General features: G+C 31.0%; 1 protein-coding gene across 3 annotated transcripts; it reads left to right on the plus strand.

Annotated features, from left to right (window-relative positions):
- Rgs18 (regulator of G protein signaling 18) lies at window positions 1-27,016 on the plus strand. 3 transcript variants are annotated; one of them, XM_021242917.2, is made up of 5 exons: window positions 4-354; window positions 834-935; window positions 1,926-1,987; window positions 20,352-20,518; window positions 22,179-27,016. In XM_021242917.2, the coding sequence occupies exons 1-5, from the start codon at window positions 272-274 to the stop codon at window positions 22,434-22,436; spliced, it is 672 nt and encodes a 223-aa protein (XP_021098576.1). In that variant the 5' UTR covers window positions 4-271; the 3' UTR covers window positions 22,437-27,016. The 3 variants fall into 3 exon arrangements, with proteins under 3 accessions (XP_087049942.1, XP_012934359.1, XP_021098576.1); XM_013078905.3 differs by lacking the exon at window positions 834-935 and having other exon boundaries at window positions 3-354; XM_087193816.1 differs by lacking the exons at window positions 834-935; window positions 1,926-1,987 and having other exon boundaries at window positions 1-354.

Consider the following 27,016-nt stretch of genomic DNA (forward strand, 5'->3'; position numbering starts at 1 on the left):
ATTGTACTTCAGTTCCTCAGTTCTACATTCTTGCACAGACAGAAACACAGCTCTTGACTTGGTGTGTGTGTGTGTGTGTGTGAGTGTGTGTCTGTGTGTGTGTGCGCGTGTATGTGTGAGCACTACTGATAGAGTTGAGACAGCTTTTTATTCTTCCATTTATAACTATGGTATAGCATTAACCCATGAACTAGAGAACAATGTAGTAAACTAGATGTCTCCTTATTTTGGAGGTAAAAAATGGAAACATCATTAGTTTTCTCACTTAAATATGTGTGAATCAAAAGAAAAAATTTTCTTCAAGCTCATACATGGTACAGGAAAAGAAGAAACAAGCAAAGAGGCCAAAATCAGGTAAAACTATAAATTTTTAAATCTGTCTTATGCTTTTAAAAACATGATTGATGTTAAATTATTTGTTAGCACTTACTTTTGAAATATGTGGTTGAAAATATATTAATTGTTCCAGTGCAGAAAGAAAAATAACTTTTAAAATTTATTAGGAGTGAAGAACTCTTAAATCTAAAGTATTCTCATTTTTTTAAAGTATGACAATTTTACCCACACAAAGAACAAGAATAATCTTGGCTGAAATATTATCTCAAGTATTTATCTGTCCTGAAGCTAAAAGAAACATTTAACATATGCTTTCCTAATTCCTCTGCAAACGTAACATTTAAATATTATTCAAAAAGGTTTGTGAATGTGCGTGTGGGGGGTGTATTTGTGAGTATGTGGGTGGGTATTTACCAATTCCACACTTGTTTGGTAGGCAGAAGAGGGAATTTTACATTTCACATAAATTGTTCTGAAGCTAGTGCTGTTTTTTACAGAGCTAAGGAAAAAAGAAACAGGCTAAGTCTTCTTGTTGAGAAAGCTGAGTTACATGAAGAGACCCACTCCAGTAGATCTGGGCCTTTGGCCAAAGAAACGAGGTGATTAACTTTTGATGTTCAGGGGGAGATTTTGCTAATTCTGCAATTAAAGATTGAGAAAAGAGGAAATAGGGGATTTATATTTTATTGGAATTTACATAGTGAAATAAGGAAAATAAGAGATCTCAGTTTGATAAACTAGGACTAATTCTAAAATTTAAAAACATAGGTTGAATTAAATAATTATATGAATATTTAAATGTGGTCTTTAAAACATATACATGTCAATTTTAAACACTATATTTTACTTTATATAAGCTGTTATATTAATATCTTTTCACAGTGAAATGTCATAGAAAAGAACTCATCTCTTTCCTCAGTTGTTTGAAAATGCAGTTTAATAATGCAGAAATAAAGGATATTTTCTATTCTTATCATTTAATTCAAACAAAATAGAATAGCCTTAGCTTTGGATATTATTTTATTACAAATCTTCCAATTTTGAATATGACCAGGAAAACACTCAACTTCCTACATTATCAACATCACTAAAATATTTGTTGAATTTTTTTAAATGTTTTATATTTCATATCCTTTTGATACTTCTTTAGTTAAACTTCCTGTATCTGTTGAAAAAAAAAAAAACTTGCAGCATACTGTGGTTAGAGCTTCAAGGAAATTGCAGGAAAAAAGTTTGACTGAGGGATACATTTTATAAGTTTAGGTTTTCATTGTTGTTGAATTAAAGATAGTTTACTGAATCATTTTTATTTGCTCCAGAGCTGTTTAATGGATAATTATCTTCTTCCTTTAAAAATTACACCCATGAGGAAATCCATAGTGTTAACACATTGTTCAATAGGCAAATTTCAAAAGAAAATTGACCAATTATTTTAAAGTTTCTAATATAATTCTGACTTTCATGATATAAAAATCAAAATACAAACCCTGTAAAAAGCTGAAAAGAGCAGTAATATATCATATGCTTGAACAGATTCATAAACAGACTTTCTGCACGCTCCATTATAAAACATTTTGTTTCTTGAACAGTGTCTCCCCTGAAGAAGCAGTGAAATGGGGTGAATCATTTGACAAACTGCTTTCCCATAGAGGTTAGTGACATTTGCACCAAATACTTTATTCTTTAGTTGAAAATTTAACAAAGTATGCATGCAATTATACAAAACAGTCATAAAATTTTATATGATCGGTTACAATAATCTGAGTTTCAGATCAAAAGATGTAACTAAATAACAAAATAGCTAATGGAAGACATTTTTAAATTTTCTCATTATTGATGAAATATTCGTTATTTCTTTGTATCATGGAAATTTCAAAGTGTTTAATTTTTCTCAATTTTAAAAGATTTTCTATTTTATCTATGATTAGCAAGTGACCAATATTATTTTTAATGCTAATTGATCAAAAAATGTAAAGTAACTCCTTTGTGGACATTTAGGAAAATAGGTTTTTTAAAAAGCTTTTAAAGCAGAATTTTGTAGAAATGTTGAGAACTGGGTCTGTATTTAAGGTAGAGCGTTGTATACTAGATGGAGGATAAGGACAGAGTTGAGTCCCTAAGTGACCCTCGCACAGTGCGATAGACTGGTTTAGAAGGCAGGCTGCCTGGATTGATAATTTAGTCAGTTTGTACAGGTAGCAGGCAAACCAACAAGTTTCTCTTTATTAAGTCCATGATTTCCTTCAAGTAGCAAAACTGACAATTTGTACTGAGTAGGTAATGGGAAACCACACAATTTATTATTCTCCATACTGGCATGAACTGGTCCGCTGAAAAGCAATACTTCATTACCTCCTCCTCCACAAGCACACAGCTTTTGTTTGCACTGCAAATTTTTCCTGTTCCTTCACAAATTCTTGTTCTGAAGCACAAATTACTTTCAAGCTCTTCTCCAGACTGTCCCAAGATGAGGCTAGTCGACTCTCTCACTTCTGTATATAGCAGTGTCCAGTGGATTTCACATGCTAAGCTGCGTGCTGGGAGAAGTAGTTCTGATGCCAGAGAAGCTGGAAATGAAGTACTTGTAATTCAGCCTCAAATACCTTGCTCCATTTAATGAAACACCAACTTTTCTTGTCTGTCTTTATTTTCTGTATTTTCTCCTGCTTTATTGTTTAACTTTCTACATGGTGTTGGTGATATTTTTCTGAATTTACTGGCATAAAAATTCTCTTCCTGCTGATTGTCTCTGAAAATATTCCCTTTCCAAATGTAATAGATGTCTGCTTCTGAATTCTAATATTGACTCAAAGAAAGAAAAATACAGATAGAGAAATCAAATTTTTAATTTAGATAAGGGTATAATAAATGAGAATGGAGAGTAGTGGTAAGAAATGAAGCTTGCACTGATAAAAATGTAACACTATACTCCCTCCTTCTTATTTTACCTTAGTACCATTGCCACTCCTTATTTTGAGGAAGAGTACCTTAAATAGCTTTCCTCAAGTACACACTTTTCTTCATTTCCTGTAATTGTTTCTGATGAAAATTCTTGATATATATATATATATATGTCAAACCTGTGCCATTTTAATTGTCTTGTTTTCACTATTTTAATTAATACATAATAATTTAACATAATTATGTTGCATGGTGTGTTATTTTAACACACAAATATAATATGTAATGTCAAACCAGGGTAATTAGACTATATATAATATCAAACAGTTATTATTGCTTTCTGTTGGAAACACTCAAAATCCATTCTTTAAGCTATTTTAAAATACATAATAAATTATCATTAACTATAGTCATCCTGCTGTACTATAAAATGCTAGAACTTATTCTCCTCCCTATATTTCTGTAATGAATAAACAACCTTTCTCCATCTTCTGTTCTTCCCTACCCTTGTTTGTCCCTGGTAAACACTCTCTACTTTCTACTTTTAAGAGATAAACTTATCTAGTTTTCTCATATGATAAGATCATGCAATATATGTATTTGTGCCAGAGTCGACATAACATCCTTCTGTTCCTTCCATATTGCTGCAAATAACAGGATTCCATTTTTGTTTATTGCTGCATGCTATTCAGTTTTCATTATGTACCACATTTTATATATCTATTCATCCATGAATGGAAATCTAGCTCGATTCTATATTCTGGCTATTATGAACAGGGTTATCGTCACTCTCCTGCTACCACTGTTTTATTTCAGCCCCAATTATGGACATAATAGGTTAGTTACAGCAACCTACATAAATTTTTCTCCATAATTCATGTCTCCAAATTTGTTTTGTTTTAATCTTCTACATGCAACATTTCGGTATATCACTGCTCTTTAGTATCTTTACTAATGAGAACAAGGAGAAAAATGACCAAAAACGTAGAATTACATTTTTTAAACAACTTGACTAGATATCAGAGGAAACAAGATTTTTTTGCATCATCAAATCTAGCATGTAATCTGGAAAATATTAAGTGCTCACATAACGAAATTGAATTTGTTTCTAGGAAGACGTTATTCCAGAGTTCCTTTGAGATTTTATTTCTTGTTTTCTTCTGCAACATAAATGGTTGTAAGGTCTTAGTCAAACCCCCTAATCATTCAGAGTTTCAGTTTCCTCAGCTGTAAATAAAGATAATGTTTTTAGTTGCAATAGAAATGGATTTCTGTCAGGATTACATGAGATGATGAATATGAAACCAATAAAAGTTAGCTACTACACAAATGTCAATAACTACTGCTACAAGGAAAACTAATAATTACTAACAAGTTTACAAACCTTTTTCTATTTCCAATATACTTTAGCTGTATAATATTGAGCTAGAGGGTTAAAATTTCAATTGAAATCCACATGTGAACTGGATTTATTACTTTCATTTAATGCATTGTTATGCAACAATTTTGTCATACTTCCACTATCTAAAGTGAAGAAAGATTTAGCAAGATTGTTAGTTCTACCAAAAAGAAAAAAGAAAGAAGAAACTTTATGTGACATTCTGTAATTATTTTTGTTTAGTAGAAATCAAAATCAAATAGACAAAATGGAATGTGATACTCTTTTCTCTACTGGTAGAAATATTAAAGAGCTGTAAACTATTAGCAATTTAAATCAAAATGAGGTCATTTGAGTAACAAAATCAACACTTTAACATGAATATAATCTCTTATGATTAAAGGGCTTAAGAAATTATGTTACTTATTTTATTGAATCTATTTTCATAGCAATGCTAATTGTAATATTAAATTATAAAGTCTACAATAATTGCCTAAAATGCTCATAGTTGTAATGGTTAAATTCAATTTCAATATACATACATATATACCTGTGTGTGTGTGTGTGCGTGTGTGAGTGTTAGTATATATATATATTTGGGTATTTCATTTGATAAAAATTGGCTGGGGATTTAACTCAGTGGTTCTGCCGCCTGCCTCATGGGTGCAAGGTCCCGAGTTCAATCCCCAGTACAAAAAAAAAAAGACAATATTAAAACCTCTATAGACTGACTTTTAGCATCTTTAGGAATGGAACCACAGAATAGAAGGTTCTTACCCTGTGTTTTAGGGGATTAATCAAAATCCAGTAGCTGGAAAAAGAGAAAAAAGAGACCATACAAGCAGGGAGCAATATAAGCATGAGGCTTTAAGCAAAGTTATTTATTTAAAGAATTAAAAATGAAGCATCTCTTTATCAATAAACATTATTTGAAGAAGGGAGAGTAGACTTAGGATGACAGATAAGACCAATGAAACCAAAAGAGAAAAAACTGATTTTTGTTGTGTTCCACAGAAATGAAATTATCCAGGGAGGTATTTTAATAATTCTACAATTTTATTCAAATATAATTCATTTAGTTTAATGCACTTACATAGAGAAGTAAACTTCAATAAATACAGTATGGATTTTAGTTAATGTTAATATATCAAAGTAGGATTCTTCATAATAGCATATGTACCATATCAATAATATATCAATTACAAGGAAAAATTGAATGTAAGGTATATGGGAACCCCATACTATCTTCATACCTTCTATAAATTTAAATCTTTTCTTCAAGAAAATATGTATTTAAAAAACTAACTCAAGCATGTTATATAATGAATTTTAACACAATGAATCCAGCAATAACTTTTACCTTCACTTGTTTTTATGCACTAGTAAGACATATTTTCTAAGATTCTCATTTGTTGCTATATTTATTGGAAGTTACAAAATGAATCATAAAATGTTATAACTTAAAATTATATATATACATTAGTAATTTCCAAGTGCTACATGACAAAAATAGAGTACTAATATATTGAGAACCAGTATCAGACTATATCTGCCATTCATGATCAATTTCAAATTGAGACTTCATCAGTCTTCTTAATGAGTAACTTTATAAATGTTATCACTTTGAATATATGAAATAAATCCAAATAAAATATTATATATTTATACTATGTATACATCTGTGTTTATTTATATACATATATGTATATGGTTCTGTGTAAGGCATCTTTGAAGGCAAAATAATACCATTAACTAATACATAACTTTTTAAATAATTAGGTAGTTTTTAAAGTGCTATAGAATTTGCAACATATTGTGTAGACTTCAGAAAGTCACTAAATGAGATTAAACAGATGCATGCAAGAATTCAACAGGCAGAAGAAAAAGTCATTCCTGATCAGAGAAAATAGCATGAAAAATGATGAGAGAAATAAGAAAGTTTTATATAATCTGAAAAAGCAAGCAGTTCACTTTTATTGAAGCAGACATTAATGAAGAAAAATATTTGAAAATCAAATTGGTGACAGGTTTTGGGAGACTTTGTGCATTCAAAAACTAAGTCTCTTGGATGGAAAGTTAAATGCTATGATTGGACTACCTCTAATACTCTTAAAATATAAAAACTTCCTTTGAAGTAAGAAGCATTGCGGAAAGAAAACTTTCCAAATTACTGAATGTATATGAATTATGTAGAACTTGAAGATGAAGATGAAGGAATAAGCAACAAAAAGGATGAACAAAAAATCTCTAGATTTTATTGGCATATTGATAACATGTTTCTTGTTATAGATGAGAAATAGAATGGGAAGGATGAGACATGTGAGACAGTAACAGGATGCAGTCTGAACTTGTTTAGTTGATGGGAAGCCATATCAGAAGTTCTGCAGAGTTTTGTAGGTGCATACCTAAAATATGAAAGCGTGACTGATGCATAGATAGAGATGTTCCTGTTTCAGGTGATAATTGAGGATTTGAAAGAGAATGCTATTGGCTATGAAAAGAGTCTTTACCAATGAGAAAACCTTTGCACTACTACATTATTGTTACGCTTTTTCTGTGCATCCTTTTTCACAGTCCTTGCAAATAATACCAATATTTTTTGACTTTTATTAAAGATTTTCATTTGGACTTACTGCACTTTTAATTGTAGCTCTCATAAATATATTCCTGAGAACAATTCACACAATATATAAGGGTAGGAGTGGAATCTGTATGTCATTATACAACCTTGGTTAAAATATACGGATTGACTACACTGCAGAAAATACTCATTACTGTCTTTGAAGGTCTGAAAAGAAATGCATACCTCATTTTTAGGGAAGGAGATGAGTACTTCCCCTTATACTTTTCACTTTGTGGCTTTTCAAGTCACTCTTGCCAATTTCAGTTAACCAATTAGCAATTCTCTGAGGATTCTAATGTTCTACAAGTTAAATTTCTGAAGCAAGCTGACCTATAGAAAACATTTTCTTTTTTAAAGGATTAAAATAAGTAAATTCACTTTTAATTGGAAAAGCATCTTGTAAATAAGTCATTATTGCAAAAGAAATAACACATTCTATGGCAGGTCAGAGCTGCAAAGCCTAACAAACTGTCTAGCACTTAGGACATTATACAGTATTTGGGCTTCCAAATTCAAAGTTTCTTAACTTTTTGTTTCATTTGGTTTGTTGGCATCAGAAAAAACTCCAACAGATGCCAGAGTTTCAATTTAGAAACATGCAATTACAAGGATTTCATGTTTGTATGACACATTGAGCCAGCTTCTTTCGGTGTTGAATTCTAACCCCAGGTCTGTCGAGCGCTTTGGCAGCTGCTTTCACCACTGCAGCCTTTTGAAGTGCTGTGTAGTAAGTCACTGCCGTGTGTAAGAAATGGTTCTATTGTGACCTGACTTAACGTGGTTGTCCAAAGTGAGGAAGAGAAACAGAAAGTAATAAATGCACTGGGATAATCTTACACAACATTGCATATTACTTTTTTTAAAAGCAATTTACTTAAAATTTTAAATAAATGAACACCTCATTTATCTTTTACTCATTTCTTGAATTAGTATTCATTTTTCACTGTTATATTTGTATTATCCCAACAAAATACATTCATTTTGGTTCATATATCATGAACAGAGAAGCACAAAAATGGCACTTTTCCTCATAGTAGCACTCTGGCTTCATTTTGAATATCTATATCAAACTCAAGACTAACTCTGCTAACAAAAGGCTGGAATAATATTCCAGAGAGCAGCAGCTGGTGCAGGCTCAACAGTCCTGAACTGTAAACTATTAAAGGACTACATTTGATATAATGCTTAGGCTATTATTTAGAAGACTTCTATTTGAATTCCTTGCAAGTTGACTTTCTTCTGCTGCTCCAAGCAAAATGAGTGTAATTACCCTTCTTCAGTCTTTGGTACATATATGCCTGTTTTGCCTATTAATTTCCAACCTCTTTAACAGTAAAGCCTTTGCCATCTTCATGGCAGTTTAGTGATAAATGTTTCAGGGTTTTAAGCAAGATAAATCTAGGTTCACTCATTTCACCAGCTGTAAGATGTAGAGCAACTTAAGTTTCTGAACATCAACTGCTTCAACTGTAAAGACTGTAAAGTATGGCAAGATGTACTGTACTCCATAGGGCTGATGCAAAAAACTAAATAGAATTTTTCCAATAAAAAAAAGATACTAATGTCTGGAGACCTTAGCAGACACTCAAAAATTTTAACTATTACAATTAATTTTATTTCATGCATGCATGTAACACAGTCCTCATATTCATACTAGGTGATTCATAAATAAGAGAAAGAAATTTTTAATAATTAATAATTTCAGTTGTCTGGATTATGGACAATTCCTTTCAGGTATTATTACAAAATGTTTTATTATAACTGAAATCTTTTAAGAGGAAAGTAATGACTATATTTTTCTTAAATTATCACAATTATTTATTAGCTCATTTTAGGAATAGTTTGATATTAAAATTTGTTCAATCTATACATGATTATATATGACTTATGGATAAAATAAATTGAAATTAAATAGTTCTTCACTGGGGCCAATGCAACTTTTTGCATAAACAAAATATATAAATATTTGGTTTCCTACTAGATCTGACCTGGACCAGAATATTCCCTTATTAAAATATAACAGATATTTTATTTTGTCAACTTTGCTTCAATTTTTATTTAAATATTAACAAGACCAACTAAGAACAACCTAAATTCTTATTGTGGAATAAACAAATGGAAAATTCCCAGTGATACACATTTAATATCAATAGAGAGCAAATTTTCATAATAATACTTTTTGATTTTTAAATTTGAGTTATCTAGAAATGTTTTCATAATCCTTTTGGTCTTTCCTCAATTATTTCCTAATATCTAGCCAAGAAATTCTCTACAAAAGTCTAGTTTATAGCAATTACCAAGTAATGCATATCAACATACTGACCCTGCAGTAAGAAATTTTAGAATTCTATTAGGAAAGTATGAAGAACCTATCAGTTCTGAAAATGATTATTAGAGACAAATTAAGAGATTATATAAATATATATATGTGGGTATGTATGTTAATTTTAGATTACAAACTAATAAAGAACAGATATTAATTTTGGAGAAAAAGGGCAAACATTTTAGAAATTTGAAAGAGGAAGTAAGAAGGTGCTAAGCAGCTATATTTTTAATCACAACAAGTATTTATCAAGGGAATCAAGCCATTTGGTGCAGAACTGGTTGTTTTTGATGTGGTTTTCCTTTTACAGACCTAAACATGCCCCACATTTCAAATTCTATTAACTTCAGTTTCGAAGTTGAAAATGATGTTTTGCCTTAGTCTCCTATTTCCTTCAGGAATTATTGCAGAATAAGGTAGAGGAGAAACAAAGACAAAAAGAAAGTAATACCAAACTGACTAGGCAATAAAACGTTTTCAAATTTACATAAATAGAAAATAAGACTTTTTTTCAAGCTATTATCAATCAGTAGCTACCTGATTCTTATTAAGCCTACTTCTTCAAATTATCATCATAAAACTCATTTCATCTAAAATCTTGAAAGGATATGGCAATTAAATTTCAAAAATTAAAAGAATGTACTTTCTCTTGGATAATAGTAATGACATAAACTGCTTCTTTCTTTTTTTTTTTACAAATTCAGGCACTGAGATGCATGTGGTGTAAGGACTCATGGGAAGGAAAATCAAACAAGAACACACTAGCAAACATTTCTATGGGTACTTATTGCTAATAAACCATGGTAAAACCAGCATGTTTGACTCCCTATTGTTTATTTTGGCAGCTATTTAGGTTTAAAAACACTAAAACTAGAAAAAGACCATTAACTTTACACTGAAAAACCTATATGTTTTTAGGTATTTGGAGGAAATCTGCTATGTATCAAAATGCTTGAAAGAATCATTGACATTTATGTTTCCCTTTTACATTCTGAGAAAAAGCATACTGTTCATGTGAGAAATAAATCTTGAAAATAATACACTAACTGAGCTACAGAAATAAGAAGAGTAATAAATATCACTCACATTGATCACATTTGATGCTTCTTAATAATCAGAGCTTGCTGGCTCCAGGAACACTTCCATATGATGGTTGTGCTAGAGTTGGAATTAATTTACCCGCCTCTAACAACTGTAGATAAGTTCTTCAAGCTACTTATAGCTGTAAAATGGCTTCTCAAATCTTGTTGGGCCTAATCTTTCTTCTTCTCCCTACTTTCTTCACTGGCATCTTGTGCTCATTAACTACTAACTTCTGGGGCTTAGGACAATTTGGCGAGGAAAAGAAGTAGCAGAACCTCCACTTTCCCCAGTGAAAACTCTAATGAAAGCACTGAGGTAGAAGAAACCTGTGTCGTGGTAGGGATCAGAGATGTCCCGTCCACTGATGCTTGGAGATATTTGGTGGTTGTCACATATTTTTCTTACTGTTAATTTCTTACACATTAAGTTCCTGAAACTTTATCATATTTAAAATATTGCTTACAACATAAAAACTGCTACTTCATGACAAATAGAGCTAATATTATTTACAGGAGAAATAAATCATGATATATAAAGTGTAATTTGAGGACTGTACTAATTTTGTTTTCCTGCTAGAAGACATAACCTAAACTTTAGTAATTAAAATAAACATTTATTAGTTAACAGTTTTGTAGTTCTGGAGTCCACTATGCCTACCATCAGAATAAAATCAAAGCTTTAGCATGCTGTCATCTTTTCTGGAGGGTCCAAGGGAGAATGTCTTCCATGATATTTCAGGTCACTCACAGAATTAAGCTCTTCAGAGTTTTACACTAAGTTCTTCATTCTCTTGTTGGATGCAAATATAGGGTCAGTCCCACCTTCTAGAATTCACAACATCTATGCTTCATGTCTTCCTTTCCCATCTTTGAAGCCGGCAACCAGTGTCAAGTCTTTCTTATGTAGCATCTCTGGACTTGTGGTTGGGTTTGATCTACCTAGATAATCTCATCTTAAGGTACTTAGCCATTGTCAAATCTGCAAAGTTCTTTTACATATGAGGCAATATATTCACAGGTTATGGATCTTAGGGCTATTATACTGTCCACTACAAGAAATATTATCTTCCTGAGTAAATAAACTTCCATAGTTTTTGAAAAGGGAGATCTAGGCAATTACATTTACCTGAAATTTAGTTTCTCCATCCATATAAGAATTTAGGATATATTTTAGGCAGCTGTTGAAAACAAATTAAATGAGGTAATATAGACTGAGAACTCTTAAATTTTTAAAACATGCAAAAAATATAAAACTTTTCTGTTACTGCCATCATTCTACCAAAAGAAATTTATTCTTCTTGCTTCATTATTTAGGGACTCTATAAAGAAGAGTTCTACACAGTATAATATAAGAAATGGAAATATACCTGAAAATAAGTTGTGCAGACATAAAAATTTATAAATTCTTTTTGTTCCAGAATTTTTTGGCCCTACTGCCAGAATATCTACTTCCTCTTTTAAAAATTGCTGGAGTTAATATTATTTCAGAATCTTTGCACCTGTTATCATGAGAAATATTGCTATATAATAGTTTTCTTTTTCTTTTATTTTTGTTCGTCTTATTTGCAGGGAAGAGAAAATGATATATATATCATATTTGGGTTTTAGAGTTATCCTAGCTTCATGAAATGAGATGGAAAGAAACAATTCCTTCTCTGTTTTTTAGAAGAAATTATAAAAGATTAGAATTTTTTCTTAAAAGTTTCATGGAATTCACAAAACCTAGGCCAAAAGGTTGTATTGTTATTTGTTTGTTTGTTTGTTTGTTTGAAGAGGCTTTTTTTAAAAAAATGAAATCTACTTGTTTATTGAGGTATGCTATTAGACTTTTAAATTTCTTTTGGTGTCAATTTGAGTGGGCTTTATGTATAACCTTTTATTGGTACATTTTAGGTGTACAATATAATGACATTCATCATTGGAGATATGCACCTTTACTTACTCTCTTGGTTCTTATTTTTGCCCCTTCCCCTGACCTCCCTTCAACCCCTCCATCCCTCCCAATTTACAAAGACTTCGTTTCCATTTTTTCATTTTCTCATATTAATTCTATTCCCTTCTTTCCTTTCCCCTACCCTCCCACTGCCCCCTCCCCTTTGCCCCTTTTCTTCCTGAGTGAGCTTTATAATTTATTGTAATTCTCTCTTTTCTTATTATATTTATTGACATAAAGTCATTCAGAACATTCATTTAGTATTTATGTAATATCTGTAAAATCTCTGGTAATATCCCTGATTTTCTTTGTAATGTAAAATAGGCTTTTAAGGGATTTTATTAATGTTTTCAAAGAACTTTGACTTTGGTAATTTTCTTTCTAGTTTTTTTTTCTGTGACAAAGAGTTCTGTTGTTTTTGTTTTTATTATCCATTTGCATTCTAGTTAATGTGAGTTCCACTTGTTCTTGTTTCTCAAACTTCTTAAAATGGAAATTTAGATCTTTATTTTTATGACATTTTTCTCTTACTAGTGTAACATTTCATGCAATAAATTTCCCTCTAATCACCAATGAAGGTACATTCCACACATTTTAATGTGCTATACTTCTACTGTAGTTTAATTGTAAATAATTTCTAACTTCCTCTTGAGTTCTTTGATCTTCTTTGCTTTATTTTCAAATATTCAAGGGGCCCTTTTAGCTTTGTTATGAGTGTCAAGTTTTAATCCAGAACCCCTACTAGAAAAGATGTACTCTTTATGATATCAAACTTTTAAAATAAATGTATGACTCATTTTATGTTCTAGAATGTAATGTATCTTTGATAACCGTCCTTCTGCACTTGAAAAGCTGTGATGAGTGTTTTATAATTGTCAATTAGGTTGACTTAGTTAAAAATGTTTTTCACATTTTATATGTCACTGATATTCTACTTTTTTTATCAATTAATGAGCTGAGTTACTATCTGTACCTATAATTATAATTTTTTCTATTTTTAGTTCAATTGGTTTGCTTCATATATTTTGAAACTCTGGATTAAGATTATACATATGTGGAATTCTTATATACTATTAGTGATTGATTATTTTATAATTATGAAATCAAAATACTTTTTATTTTGAAATCATTTTATCTGGCCACATTAGATGTTTTATTCAGGTTTCTTTTATTAACATCTTTTTGTATCATTTTCTTTCTTTTTCTTCATCTCCCTGATCTGAGTTTCTTCTTGTCAGTATATAGTCTGGTTTTAATTTTTAATTAACCCTGATAATTTGACTGACTTTTAATTGGAGTGTTTAGTCCATTTAAATTTAATGTCATCCTTGATATAGATGGAATTGCATCTATCATTCTACTATTTATTTTTGTCCAATTTCATAGCTATTTATCCTCAGAGGGTGAGTCTGAATTTTGTTACCCTGTCATGGCCCTTCTCTTTTATATGTGTTTAAAATTAATTTTATCAGTATATTTTGGTTATACAATATAATGACATTCATCACTGGAAATTTGTGTCTTTACATAATCTATCATGGTTCTTATTTTTTCCCCATTTCCCTCCAGTCCCTTCAACTCCTCCACCCCTCCCTATTTACAAAGACTTTGTTTCCATTTTTTCATATTAATTTCATTGCCTTCTTCCCTTTCCCCTACTCCTCCTACTTCCCCTTCCCCTTTGGACCTTTTCTTCCTATTTCATAATATCTATTATGCTTTTTGATCCTTATTTACACTTTCAGTTTCTCACACCAGAGAAATATTCGGTATTTAATACTAATATTTTTTTCTGTTTAAGGTAAGACTCTACAAATCAAACATTAAATTAGGGAATTTGTCTGCCTTTTGAATTGTTGGTATTCTAGAACAGTGACTGGAACATAGTGTACAATAAATACTTTTTCAACAAATGAATGTCTTGTTCAGTCTACAACAAACATATCTAATATAAACGTATCTAATATAAAATGTATCTAATAAACGTATCTAATAATGACCAAGATTAAGAATGCACTATAGAATGTAGAATGCTTACATAACTCACAGTGATATACCAGAGGTACAGCGGCCCTTTAGGAAGGTTTGTTGGCTTTGCTGAAGCCCATATCGGCTGCTGTCAGGATCTGAGAATTGATGATGTCATCTTGTTAGCATGCCAGGCAGGGCCCAAATCTTCGTATAGTTCACACAGGCAAAGCTCTTGTGGCTGAGTTTCAACTCAGCAATATAGATTAAAAAATAAAACTGTCGGGGCCAGAGATTTAGCTCAGTGGTTCCCCTGCCTGCCTCTCAAGCTCAAGGACCCAAGTTCGATCCCCAGTACCAAAAAAAAAAAAAAAAAGAAAAAAGAAATAAAACTGTCACTGGTAGCTATTTCTGTAACTTTTTATATATCCAGAAAAGAAGCCAAATCATAAAAACAATTTGCTTGCCAAGAATAAAATTAGAATATTAATTAAATGTTTTGTGGCATTAGGTTTGGGAAAAGATTGATTTCTTTAAAGAATCTGATATATTTTAATTACATATATTTGTATTTTTAATTATATATTTAAATAAGAAAATATTTTTTGTTTTGTTTTGCTTTTTATGCTAACTGGCTCCGATGATCAATTTCTGTTATACATATTATAGGTCTATAATATGTATACAGTTCGTTTATAATACAAAATATTTTCTGAAACTGTGTACTTTTTATTTTTAATTAAATTAATTAAACTTTGTGTTTTTATGAGAATTTTAGATTGTATTATCAATCCAATTATTTATTTTTTTAAGCAATTATTCAGTGATTTCTTCATATTGGGGACTGGAAATTTGGTGGCAAATTAGACAGGAGTTTTTATCTCATGAATCTCACAATGTAGCAAAGCAGACAAAAGAAAAGTGCAATATGATATTTTAAGTGTTGTCCAGAACACTAGAAGCCCATATATAAAGGGCACCCAACTTATTCCTCAAGGAATGATGAAATTTTTCCAAATAAGATGACCTGAAATATAAATGTTAATGGACTATGTGAACTAGACTGAAGAAATCAGATTGATGAAGCTGGCACAGCATTTCCAACAGGAGCTAGAGCTAAGAGATGCAGACATGTGGTATATGTGTGGAACTGTGAGGATTTCTCTGTGATTGGAGCTTAGAAGGTAATGAAAGTGGGCACTAGTGGAAAATTCTAAACAGTGAAGAATCATCATGCAATCTGTCCTATAGAGCGATGTTACTAACTAGACCCTGGTGAACTGAGAGGACGGAAGGAGAATCAAGGGAAACCTGGAGCCAGAGTCATGGTTAGGAGTTTCTTATAACAATCTACATAAGAGTTGAGTCTGGTCTGATTAAAGCAGTTATAGTTTTCTTATAATGAAAAAGATGTAGGCTATGACACATACAATTGACAAAATTTAATTATCCGCTACATGGAGGTATGCGGGAAACATCAGCCTTGAGGATAGTGTCAGGGCTCTTTCTGGTTTATGTGCCTGAGTGGATGGTGTTATGGAATGGGAAACATATGAAGTGTTATCACAAAATACAGTGCATGTTTAAATTTTTTAATCATTATAATAAAAGACACATTGCCATTAATCTCCTTCAAATTACTCTCCCTCCTTTTGAGCACACTTATCACACTGTTCTTGCCACTTTCAGAAGTAGTCCTGGAAGTTCCCTTTCACAAGCATCTTTAGTTTGTACTGTCCTGGCTGCCTGAATCCCTTCAAAACATTTACCTTTCATGACCATTTTGACTTTGGAGTAGAGCCAGAAGTTGCATAGTGCCAGTTCCTATGAAATACATTGAAGAGGACACACCATGTTTTTATAAACCTGCCCTTTTTTGCATGGCACTTGGCAGCAACATTCACCATAGTTTTGATCATAACACATAGACATTTATGAAACAGGACTTCCAAAACTGCTTCAGAAAATGGAAATAATGATGGAATAAGTGTACTCAATGTGAGGAAATATTTTGAGGAGGATTAATGACATATTTTTTACTATAATAGTGTGTATAATCACACACTGTGATTTTTGATCCACCCTTATGTACAGAATATGTTTGAAGTGAAGATGATTACTTCAAATATGACATGGTCATTTTGCTATGAAATTCACTGGAAATATTCACCATATATTGGTCCACCTAAGCTTTGAAGCTCAGGAAGGAGAATGGATGTGAGTTACAAGAATCATCAGTATATTGATTATATTTGACATAATTTCCCACAAAAAGATACTTAAAAGAAAGATGAAGTATAAACTGAAAAGGATACATAGAAGCAACAGTAAAGCTATGAGAGGAAACTCAGTAGTGTAGGTGCCATAAAAGAGAATTGCAGACTAATCTTTTTCAAATTTTGAATTTTTAAATTTTATTTTAATGCAATACAAGTACATGTTAATAAATAAGTCCTTTTTATCTATTCATCAGTTGATGGGCATTTGGGTTGTTTCCAAGATTTAGCTATTATAAATTGTGCCTCTATAAACATAGGTGTACATATATCACTGTAATATGATACTTGTAATTCTTTTGGGAAGATAAAAAGATGTGTTTTTTTAATATAATGGAGTACTATTCAGCCACAAAGAAGGATAAACTTGAGACATTTCTAGGTAAATGGATTCACTTTGAGAACATACTCAAGTGAAATAAATCAAACACACGTGTAAATATCGCATTGTCTCTCTGGTATGAGAAACTAAAAGTTAAAAGATAGACTAAAAAAAATAAAAAATATTGTGAAATAGGAAGAAATAGTTAAGATTATGCAGAATGTGAGATACTTTGTAAATACTTAAAATGATTTAAGCAAAAGAATGGTATAGTATTAATAGGAAATAAGCTGAGAGATTACCAAATGAAAATATATTTTTTCTATCATGATAACAGTGTATTCACCATTGCTATTTTCTAATTATTTTTATGAAAACTTATTTTTTCATAGAATGGCTTTTATATTTTCTTGATTAATATCCACTTGAATTATATTAAAATAAATTTTTTTTAAAAGAAATCTTTATCAAGGTAATTGTTTTAGAGGGAAGTAATATATGGATCAAAGAAAAATATTCACTAAATATAATTCAATTTGGCAAAAATTGTTTAAGTGGAATATTGAATAGAAACCATATTTTAGGGTGATAAATTAGACAGAGGAGCTTAAAAGACCAAGCATAGAAAAGTTAATCAAAGGATTTATATTTGTAAGAAGAAATATTTCAGTATTTGGAGAAATATTTGAAGTCAAAGGAAGAATTTTCTTTTGATGATTCCTTGTGATGAGATTTAATTTTTCTTAATGTCAAAATTGAACTCAGAGAAATTTTGTTTTCCATAATTGTTTTCTTGTAGTTGCATTTTCCTTACAGATGCCAACAATGTGCATAATTTACAGTAGGGAATAGGAAAATACTTTCAGGAAAAAAAATGTTGAAAGAGAAGACAGGAGGATGGAGAAGAGAAGGAGAAACTAGAAAAGAATAGAATAGGAGAGAAGGTAAGGAACCAAGTCCTGGAGAGCATCACACCTAATGGGGAAAAGGCGAAGATACACCAACAAACACCACTGCACAAAGTGATCAGACAATGTGAACCTGGAGATGGTGCCCCAGAGTCCTACAAAGATGAGTATTTGTAGAAGGAGGGGTCTGTGAGAAATCCAGATGGGAATCATGAGATTTCCTTGTGTAATAACTTAGTTGTGACAGCAGAAACAGATCCTGAGTAGAGAGTGAGACTAAATCTAAAGAAAGATTGCTAAACATCATTTAAATCAAACTTGAATGTGATTTCCTCTGAGATAATTTATCTGAATGTCCATAAGAAACTTATTTGTTCTTTCCATGCTCATATAATGTAACTACCACACAAACAAAACAATTTCACTTCTTAGGATTTATCCCGAAGAAATGAAGGCTTATGATTACATTATTTAAAATTGTACATAAATTTTTACAGCAGGTTTTTTTTTATTTTTTATTTTTTTATTTTTGGTACCAAGGATTGAACTCGGGTCCTTGCGCTTGCACAGCAGGCAGCAAAACCACCGAGCTAAATCCCCAGCCCCAGCAGGTTTATTTTTAATAAAATAATAGCACCAGCATCAACAAGTTAGAAATAATCTGTACGTCCTTCTGTAGAAAAATGGTTAAGCAAATGGTAGTATACAACTATCAGAGAATTAAATACAATGATGAAGATAAACTATTCATACCCCAATTAATTTCCAGAGAGTTATGCTGCATAAAAAAGCATTCCAAAAGTATATACTATATCATTTCATTCATATAATATTCTTGAATTGGCAAAATTATAGCGATAGAAGACACATTAATAATTCTCAGGGGTTAAGAAGGAGTTGTGTGTGGGAGAAATGTGAGAATGTCTCTAAAACGACAAATGAGGTGTCCTTATAATGTTCTGTAAGTTGTGACATTAATATCATTATCCTAGTTGTCATCTTTTACTACAGCTTCGGAAGTTGTTACATCAGTAGAAGCTGAATAAAGGGTACATGAGATCTCTCTCTACTTATGTGACACTATCATTTTCTTAAAGTTTAATTCTAAAAATGCCTATGAGCCGAAAAATTGCATAATATCAAAAACAGTTGAAAGAATGTTGATTTAAAGTTAGATTGACTTACAGTTTGAATACAAAGTCTGCCACCCTTTTAGCTATGTAAACTTTATCTCATTGAGATTTCAGTAACTCATAATCACCAAGGATATCCTTATCATCATCATTATCACCATCTCAACCACCACCAAAATCATTAGTTACTATGTGCTAGTTACTATTCTATATAATTTGCATTTCTTAACATATTTAATTTTTTAAGTAGCCCTATCAAGTAGGTACCATTATAATCTAATTTTTAAATATTGAGAAACTGAAGCACAGAAAGAAAAAGTAATAAACTCAAGGCCTCAAATATCAAAATAAATATGAATTTGAGTCTAGGCAGTCTTCCATAAGACTTGATACTTGCCTCTGTAATTTATGGGGCTCAGAGTAAAAGGAAAAAAAGCTGCATACTATATGTCTAAATGGTTCAGCATTATAAAGCAATCTAACAACTGTCTAAAAGATATATTTCATCTTTTTATTTTGACAAATACATTCTGTAAACCACTTGAAAGATTACTTTTGAATTTAAAATCCATGGACTCTTCCTAATTCTATATGGTCTACTCCCTTTTCTTTCCATCCATGGTTTATCTCAACACTGTGGGAGGCCCCTTTGATATTTGAGGGACACTCCAGTCTACAAATGTAAGCCCTGCCCACTAAGTACATGCTTACCAAGGAGTGAGTGTCCTGGTGGATGTACTTGGGCAAAGGAAACTATGGAAACCCTGAAAACAAAATGTCTTTGTACAGGGAATTTGTCTAGAAGCAGGGCATGGTGAGTTCCAAAGAAAAAATCTTTTGAGTCTGTAGAACAACCCTTCACACTCTGGAAGGCAAATGGATAAAAGAGACACAAATTGAAATCCATAATAGAAGTCCCACTTACTTTTAGGTAAGGACGTAAACCTATGTATACTAGCCTTATTTCAACAGGAATGATGCTTACCTTTCATAGCTGTGAAATTAAAGTTAATTTATAAGAGGACATTCAAGAATACCGTGAAGATGTGTGCTGCCATGGTATATTAAATTCGTAGCTTTTCTGTTAATACTTGTAGTTACGCCTTAATATCAAGAAGTATACTTCTCGGCATTGATATTTTCTACTTATAACATATTTTTTTGGTAGATGGACTGGATGTTTTTACCAGATTTCTTAAAACCGAATTCAGCGAGGAAAACATTGAATTTTGGATAGCCTGTGAAGATTTCAAGAAAAGCAAGGAACCTCAACAAATTATCCTTAAAGCAAAAGCAATATACAAGAAGTTTATACAGAATGATGCTCCAAAAGAGGTAAAGATGATTAGAAAAATGTTTTCAAATGCTTGAAAAATTTGCCTTCATCAAACCTGCACCCCCACATAATCTACCATAAAAGAATTTTTCAAAGCAAAAATATTATTCATATAGATTTATATATAAAACATGACACATTATAAGATATAACAATGGAAGAAAATGTAAAATTGAAGTCACTCCTTAGAGTTATTTTCATCTAGATTAAAGTCAATACAAATAATTGCATTTCATATTAATGCCTTTAAAAAGCAACCTCTCATAGAAACTGAGTATTTTTATAAATGATAAAGGCTAGGGAAATTAAGACATGATTAACATGTACTATTATATTGTCTACATGTGCAAAATTTTTTTCTACAAAGAGTTTTTTCTCTGTTGTAGCATAAGTCAAAAGAAAACTTCAAAGTGGAGAAACAATGACAACTAACTTGCAATGGTTCAAGTGAAAAAACTATTTCAGTATCTTGCTTCAATTATGTGTTTCATTTAGGTGGTAAAACTGAGGGTTTGTCACTATTAAAAGTGTTGTTTGACTATAAGTTAATGCTGTCTGCATTAGTTTTCTGTGCCAAGTACCTGAGATAAATCAACCAAAAGGAAAAAAAGTTTATTTTGGCTCATAGTGTCAGTTTTCAGTCCACGGTCACTTGGCCCTTTTGCTTCAGGATTGTGGCAAATCAGTACATCACAGTAGAGGTACATGAAAGAAGAAATTGCATCCCTCATAGCTTAGAAGCAAGAAGAGAAGGACAAGAAAGAAGAGGGTCCCAAAAGCCCCTTAAAGGATATGCCCCTAAGACCTAACTTCCTTCTGTTAGATTCCCTCCTAAAGGTTCCACCACCTTCCAATATCACCAAGACTAGCAATCATGCTCTTAACTTATGGGCCTATGGGGAACATTTACAATCTAAGCTGTAACACTGTTGATAAAGTAGCATTATCTAGGTAGATAATTGCGCCACAAGAAATGATAGTCATTTTCCTTGCTTTGGTAGGTTTCAATCTGCTATTTTTCAATGTAGTATTCCATCTTCCCCAACACCAACCTTATACATACCATTTTTTTAAAAAGTAGCTAGCTGTATTGTGTTACCCAGAGGAAACTAAGGACCCTACCTGAAAACACAGCACCATCAGAACCAGCTATATCAGTAGTACTGTGATAAAAAGCATTAAAGATTGTGTGTCTTTTAGAGACAGTCATACTTTAGCATATATTTGTGTGTAGGGAATCATCATAACATAATGAAATGAGCACTGGGATTAACAAATGATGTTATCTTCAACTCTGCGATACACCACAAACTCACTCTTTTCCATCATTCAAATAGTTTAACCTCTTTGAAGTTCAGTTCTCCACTTTAAAAATGAATGAGCTAACTTGACAATCTGTATGACGCATACCATTGGAACATTCAGCTGTTCTAAGAGAGTAAGAAGTAAGACCAAGAGCATAGAGAGAGAGGAGTCAAATGAACTGCCAACCCAAAATAAATCACTGGATCCCTCAAACAGAGAAAAAATGTATATACAGCCACCCAAGCACACAGTATCTAATACACCACATTGTATCCATCCTGAACTGTGTTCTCAAAGGTGACTGCTTAAATAGACTCACTATATGTTTTGTTTTGTTTTTTTCTGTCTGTACAGGTTAATCTTGATTTTTACACCAAAGAAATCATTTCTAAGAGTATCATTCATCCCACACTCCACATTTTTGATGCTGCACAAAGCAAAGTGTATCAGCTCATGGAACAAGACAGTTACACACGTTTTCTGAAATCTGACATCTATTTAGACTTGATAGAAGGAAGACCTAGGAGACCGACAAATCTTAGGAGACGATCACGCTCCTTTACCTACAATGAATTCCAAGATGTAAAATCAGATGTTGCCATCTGGTTATAAGTAAAATTGATTTCGCTCATTTTGATGGTAAACTTGTCCATCTTCTATGATGTATCACATTTATGTTAAGAAATGATTACATTTTTAAAGTGAAGTATGACGTGAAATGATTTAAAAATGTAAACCCAAACTTTCATACAAAAAAATACATACTGTATCTTCCAATATATTCTGTAATTTAAAAACCTTCCATTTGATATCTTTCCAATCATAATCAGAAAATGCATTTCTTAGCTAAAAGGCAGTAAATAAGCCTTAAAATTGAATGTTTTATTAGATCGTGAAATAAAGGTTAAGTTTTTGCAAAACGGCCATAAATTTGATCAAATATCTAGTATGGGTAATTTTTTCTAGATGTGAACAACAGTACTTAGATATCCATGTGTTCAGATAGCATTTTCCATAATGATGAATACTTTCTTTCTCTCAATAATAATATAGATGTTATCTAGTTTTCACAATGAGAAAGAATGAACATTTGTACTAATCCTGGCTCAAGAATGTAAATGTCACTTCTACTATTAAACCAGCAAAAGGATCTTTTATGATGACACATATGTCTGTAAGGAATTGCCAGGTTGAATATAACCTAGGTTGATGAGCATGGACTCATTCCTAAGTACGGACTTGTCTATGGACATGGTAACATTTCTTCTGGTCACACAGACATGATCAGCTTATGCATATCTCCAGGTTGGGGCTAAGTGGACTATATCCTTACCTGCTAAAGAAAGTTGCTATTGAAATAGTAGGCAATCTTTTTTGAATGACGAGGGTGTTTTTACCAGGAATAAGCAGGTCTCGTGTTTGGACTTTTAAATTTGGGAAAGAATTTAGAAATGAGAGAAGATAAAGGAGCAAGGAGTTTAAGGTCCTGGAAATTCAGGTATCTACCACATTGCACATAGTCACAGCATTTTATTCCATTGATTATATTCTCACTATAATTCTTATTTAATGCTGTTATTCAACCAAGATTCTACTAATAAGCATATATATGTTTATTTTACAGAAATATTAATTTTAAATCTATGTTACACAGTCTGTAAATATCTGCATTTAAAGATTCTACACATTTGGCTTTGGTAAATGTTATTTAAGTTGAAATATAAAATGAAAAATTAGATCATCTACAATAATAAAGGTTTTAAAATTTGTTTTATATATAATTAAGTTTATTTGGCCAGTAAAGCCCTTCTCTGATTATTAATTATCCATATTACTATCAAATAAGAAATAACCATTTTTCTTAGAATGATATTAAGACAGTATTAATTGAGATATTATGTGTTATTTTAATGTAAGTTCAATTCTTTATACTGTTGTTAATATAAAAACAAAGTATTTATTTCTAAGAGTAACCAAGAAAGTACTTTAATTTTTCTTTATCCAATTTATATACTATTCTGTGGCAATCACATTTCATAAAATTTGTTTCATAAACTGAATTAAGACGATAGATGACTTTTGTGATGAGACCAGAAGGGCTGATGATAGTAGCATTGATCTGGGATTATACAGTCTTTCCATTTGTAATACTCTTCAAAATCATGCAAATTTTAAAATATAATAAAATAATTGTAATTTTTTCAGGATATTGAGTAGAGTGCACTGATTCTGACATACAATATCACTATTTCTGTCTCATTTAAAAAGTAATAAGGCAAATGTTTGAGGTGATAAGACAAAATTTAGATTTTTCAGAATGTTTATTAGAAAATGGATATTGTAGGGGCTGGGGATTTAGGTCAGTGGTGCCACCACCTGCCTCACAAGCTCAAGGTCCCAAGTTCAAATCCCAGTACCCCCCCCCAAAAAAAATGAAGATTGTAAATAACTGCTAACAGTAATTGGAGAGATATAAAGTAATTCCTGTGTTTTAAAAAATAATGTGAAAAGAAGTATTAGTTTCATCTCGTATAATGCAAATGCTGTTGATTGTGTTTATTCCAACAACTGTCTTTGTCTTCCAGAGGAAAAATTTATCAAATTTTCATTTTTCATGCAAGATCCAAAAGTACTAAGAAATTTAGGTATGATTTAGGAAGCTCCATGTTATTAAATTACAGAGTCAGAGAATTCATTTCTAAAGGCAAAGTTGCATAATTACTGCAAAAATATTTTCTCACCAAGCTATTGAAACATGTCTAAATCATCTTTAAGACAGCACTAAAGGTACATGGGTGATATTTAATTTCAAAATCATATACATTCACAATGCAGTGTATAGATTCTGGACAAAACGTATACACTATAGAAACATTAAAATTATGATAATCTGATCCACAATTTCTAATTTAATATCACACAATTTTTTTACAAAGCACTATATGTTAGATACATCAAAGAGAAACCATAATTAATTTTGCATATCACTTAGTGACAAGTAAAAATACGTGAAGAGCATAAATTGTTAAAAATAAACCCTACTCTTTCAACCCAGAATATTTATTTCCTATACTCTTTTATAACTACTTAAAATTTTATCAATCAAATGCTATTTGTCAGAATTAGTTTAGTTAGAAATACTAAATTTTAAAAATTTTACATTTGAAAAAACAAATTGTACTTATTTTTTAAAATATAATACATGGTATCACTGTGAGTTATAACAATAGAACCATGAATAAAACCTAGCCAAATCTCAAAAAGGAGAAATGATAATATATTTGAGGAAAATCCTAAACAGAATATATCAAAAAATCTATATTATAAAAGATATGAAGATAAGCAATGAACCAAATACAGAATATATATATATCCTTTAAATCACAGGGGGATTGCTTTGTGGGGATTGTTTTATTACAAATACAGAAAATATAGGTGTATTTGAGTAAGAGAAGATTTGCAAGACTTGAAGCTTCTTATTCAAAGCAGGACACTGTTCTGATAAGAGATATTTTCTTCATTACCTAGAACCTGAATTAGACAACCTGCAGATTTCTTAAATTCTTTTCCTTCCTGAAGCATAAGTGCTAAAAGAAGATCAGAGATTATATTTCATCAATTTCAAACTTTGTAGGTCAGAAAAAGGAATTCACCACTGAAATAATTCCGAACATAAAGAATTCCAGTGTAATGTACTAATTCCATTAACTCAAATCAAACAATATAATTTACTTGTTAATTTCATCAGCACTAATTATTAGTACCTTCTATAACTTATTAGTACCTAACTTATTAGTACTAATTTGTTAGTACCTAAACAAAAATTTAGGTGAATATTTAAAATAAACCAACCTGCCACAAGAGTTGTCTCATTTGTTTTAATGAAAATTAGAACTCAGAATGGAACTGGATTCTTTCCTCAAAAAGGATAAGATGTATTTAAAGGTAATTGTGAATATACACATACATAACCATGGAAAGAAATGAAAACAATAATAAACTCAATTATGTTAAATATAATTGTAGTTAGAAAATACTAAGGGCATTTCCACTTAATTGAACAGTAACTTGGAGCAATGAAAATTCACAGGTTTTTATTTTATAAAAGATAGGAAGTAAATTATATTTATTGGAAGAATATTTGGATATTAGTAATAACAATAAGTAACAGCATTACAATTTTAATCATATATGTGTGTAAGCATAAATATGGGCATCTCTCTATATATGTATATATTTATATTTTGTGTACATAATTACAGGCTTGTAGATTTCGAGAAGCACTTAATTCTGTGGTTATTAAAAATACACATGTAATTCCACAAATATTCAACTATAAAATCCTTAGGGTGGTTTTGTCTTTGGCTTATATACTAAAGGTATATATCATATATTAAATCAATCTCCTGAATTCATTATAAACTGCCTTTAGTTTTCGAGATTTAATGAAATAATTTTTGGAAAACTTAGGTGAAACTATTATTCATTCTTTTCTTTTATAAAATATCTCATTGCTTATCAAAATTTATATATGTTGCATATACCTATGAGTAGAAAGTAAGTAGTTATTTTCTTATTTACAAGACTATATTCTATCTATGAGTTAAATGCAAGAAAAACTAATACTGATTACAACTAATAGTGTAAAAGGTAAACATGTAAAATTATGTTTTAATCACAGAGGTTAATTTTACCAATCCCTGGTATCTGGGTGAGATTTTGGCAAGATACAAATTATGTTATGTGGTGAAATTTCTTCAAAGACTACGTAAGAATTTAGACACAATAATATGAATGGCAATAAAAAATAGCAGATAAAATGTATAATCATGATTGCATATTTAAATGTTTTTATTTAGTATCAACTTTAAAAATCTTATGGTATAAACAAAAAAGAATTATAAAATTAATAGCCAAAAATGAACGATACACAAAGAAATTTAGACTCTAATAGAAATCTTGGGTAGATGTGATTCTGTAAAAGTAGAGAATTCCTATGGAAAGTTCTTCAAAGGAAAAGTGTGCATGTCTTGATACATTGTATGTAATAGACATCATAGATTTATTGAACCACTATCAGGTTTTTCTGTATTTTTTGTTTTACAACACATCAATTTAACAAGCTTGACAGTTTTAGTACTTCTTATGTTGTTTTTCTTTTACTTACATTAAAACTAAAGTTTCTGAAAGAA

This window comes from Heterocephalus glaber, unplaced genomic scaffold (assembly GCF_053883595.1).
Source record: "Heterocephalus glaber isolate CG9 unplaced genomic scaffold, H.glaber_assembly_v1.0 deba00001600, whole genome shotgun sequence".
Classification (NCBI taxonomy): domain Eukaryota; kingdom Metazoa; phylum Chordata; class Mammalia; order Rodentia; family Bathyergidae; genus Heterocephalus; species Heterocephalus glaber.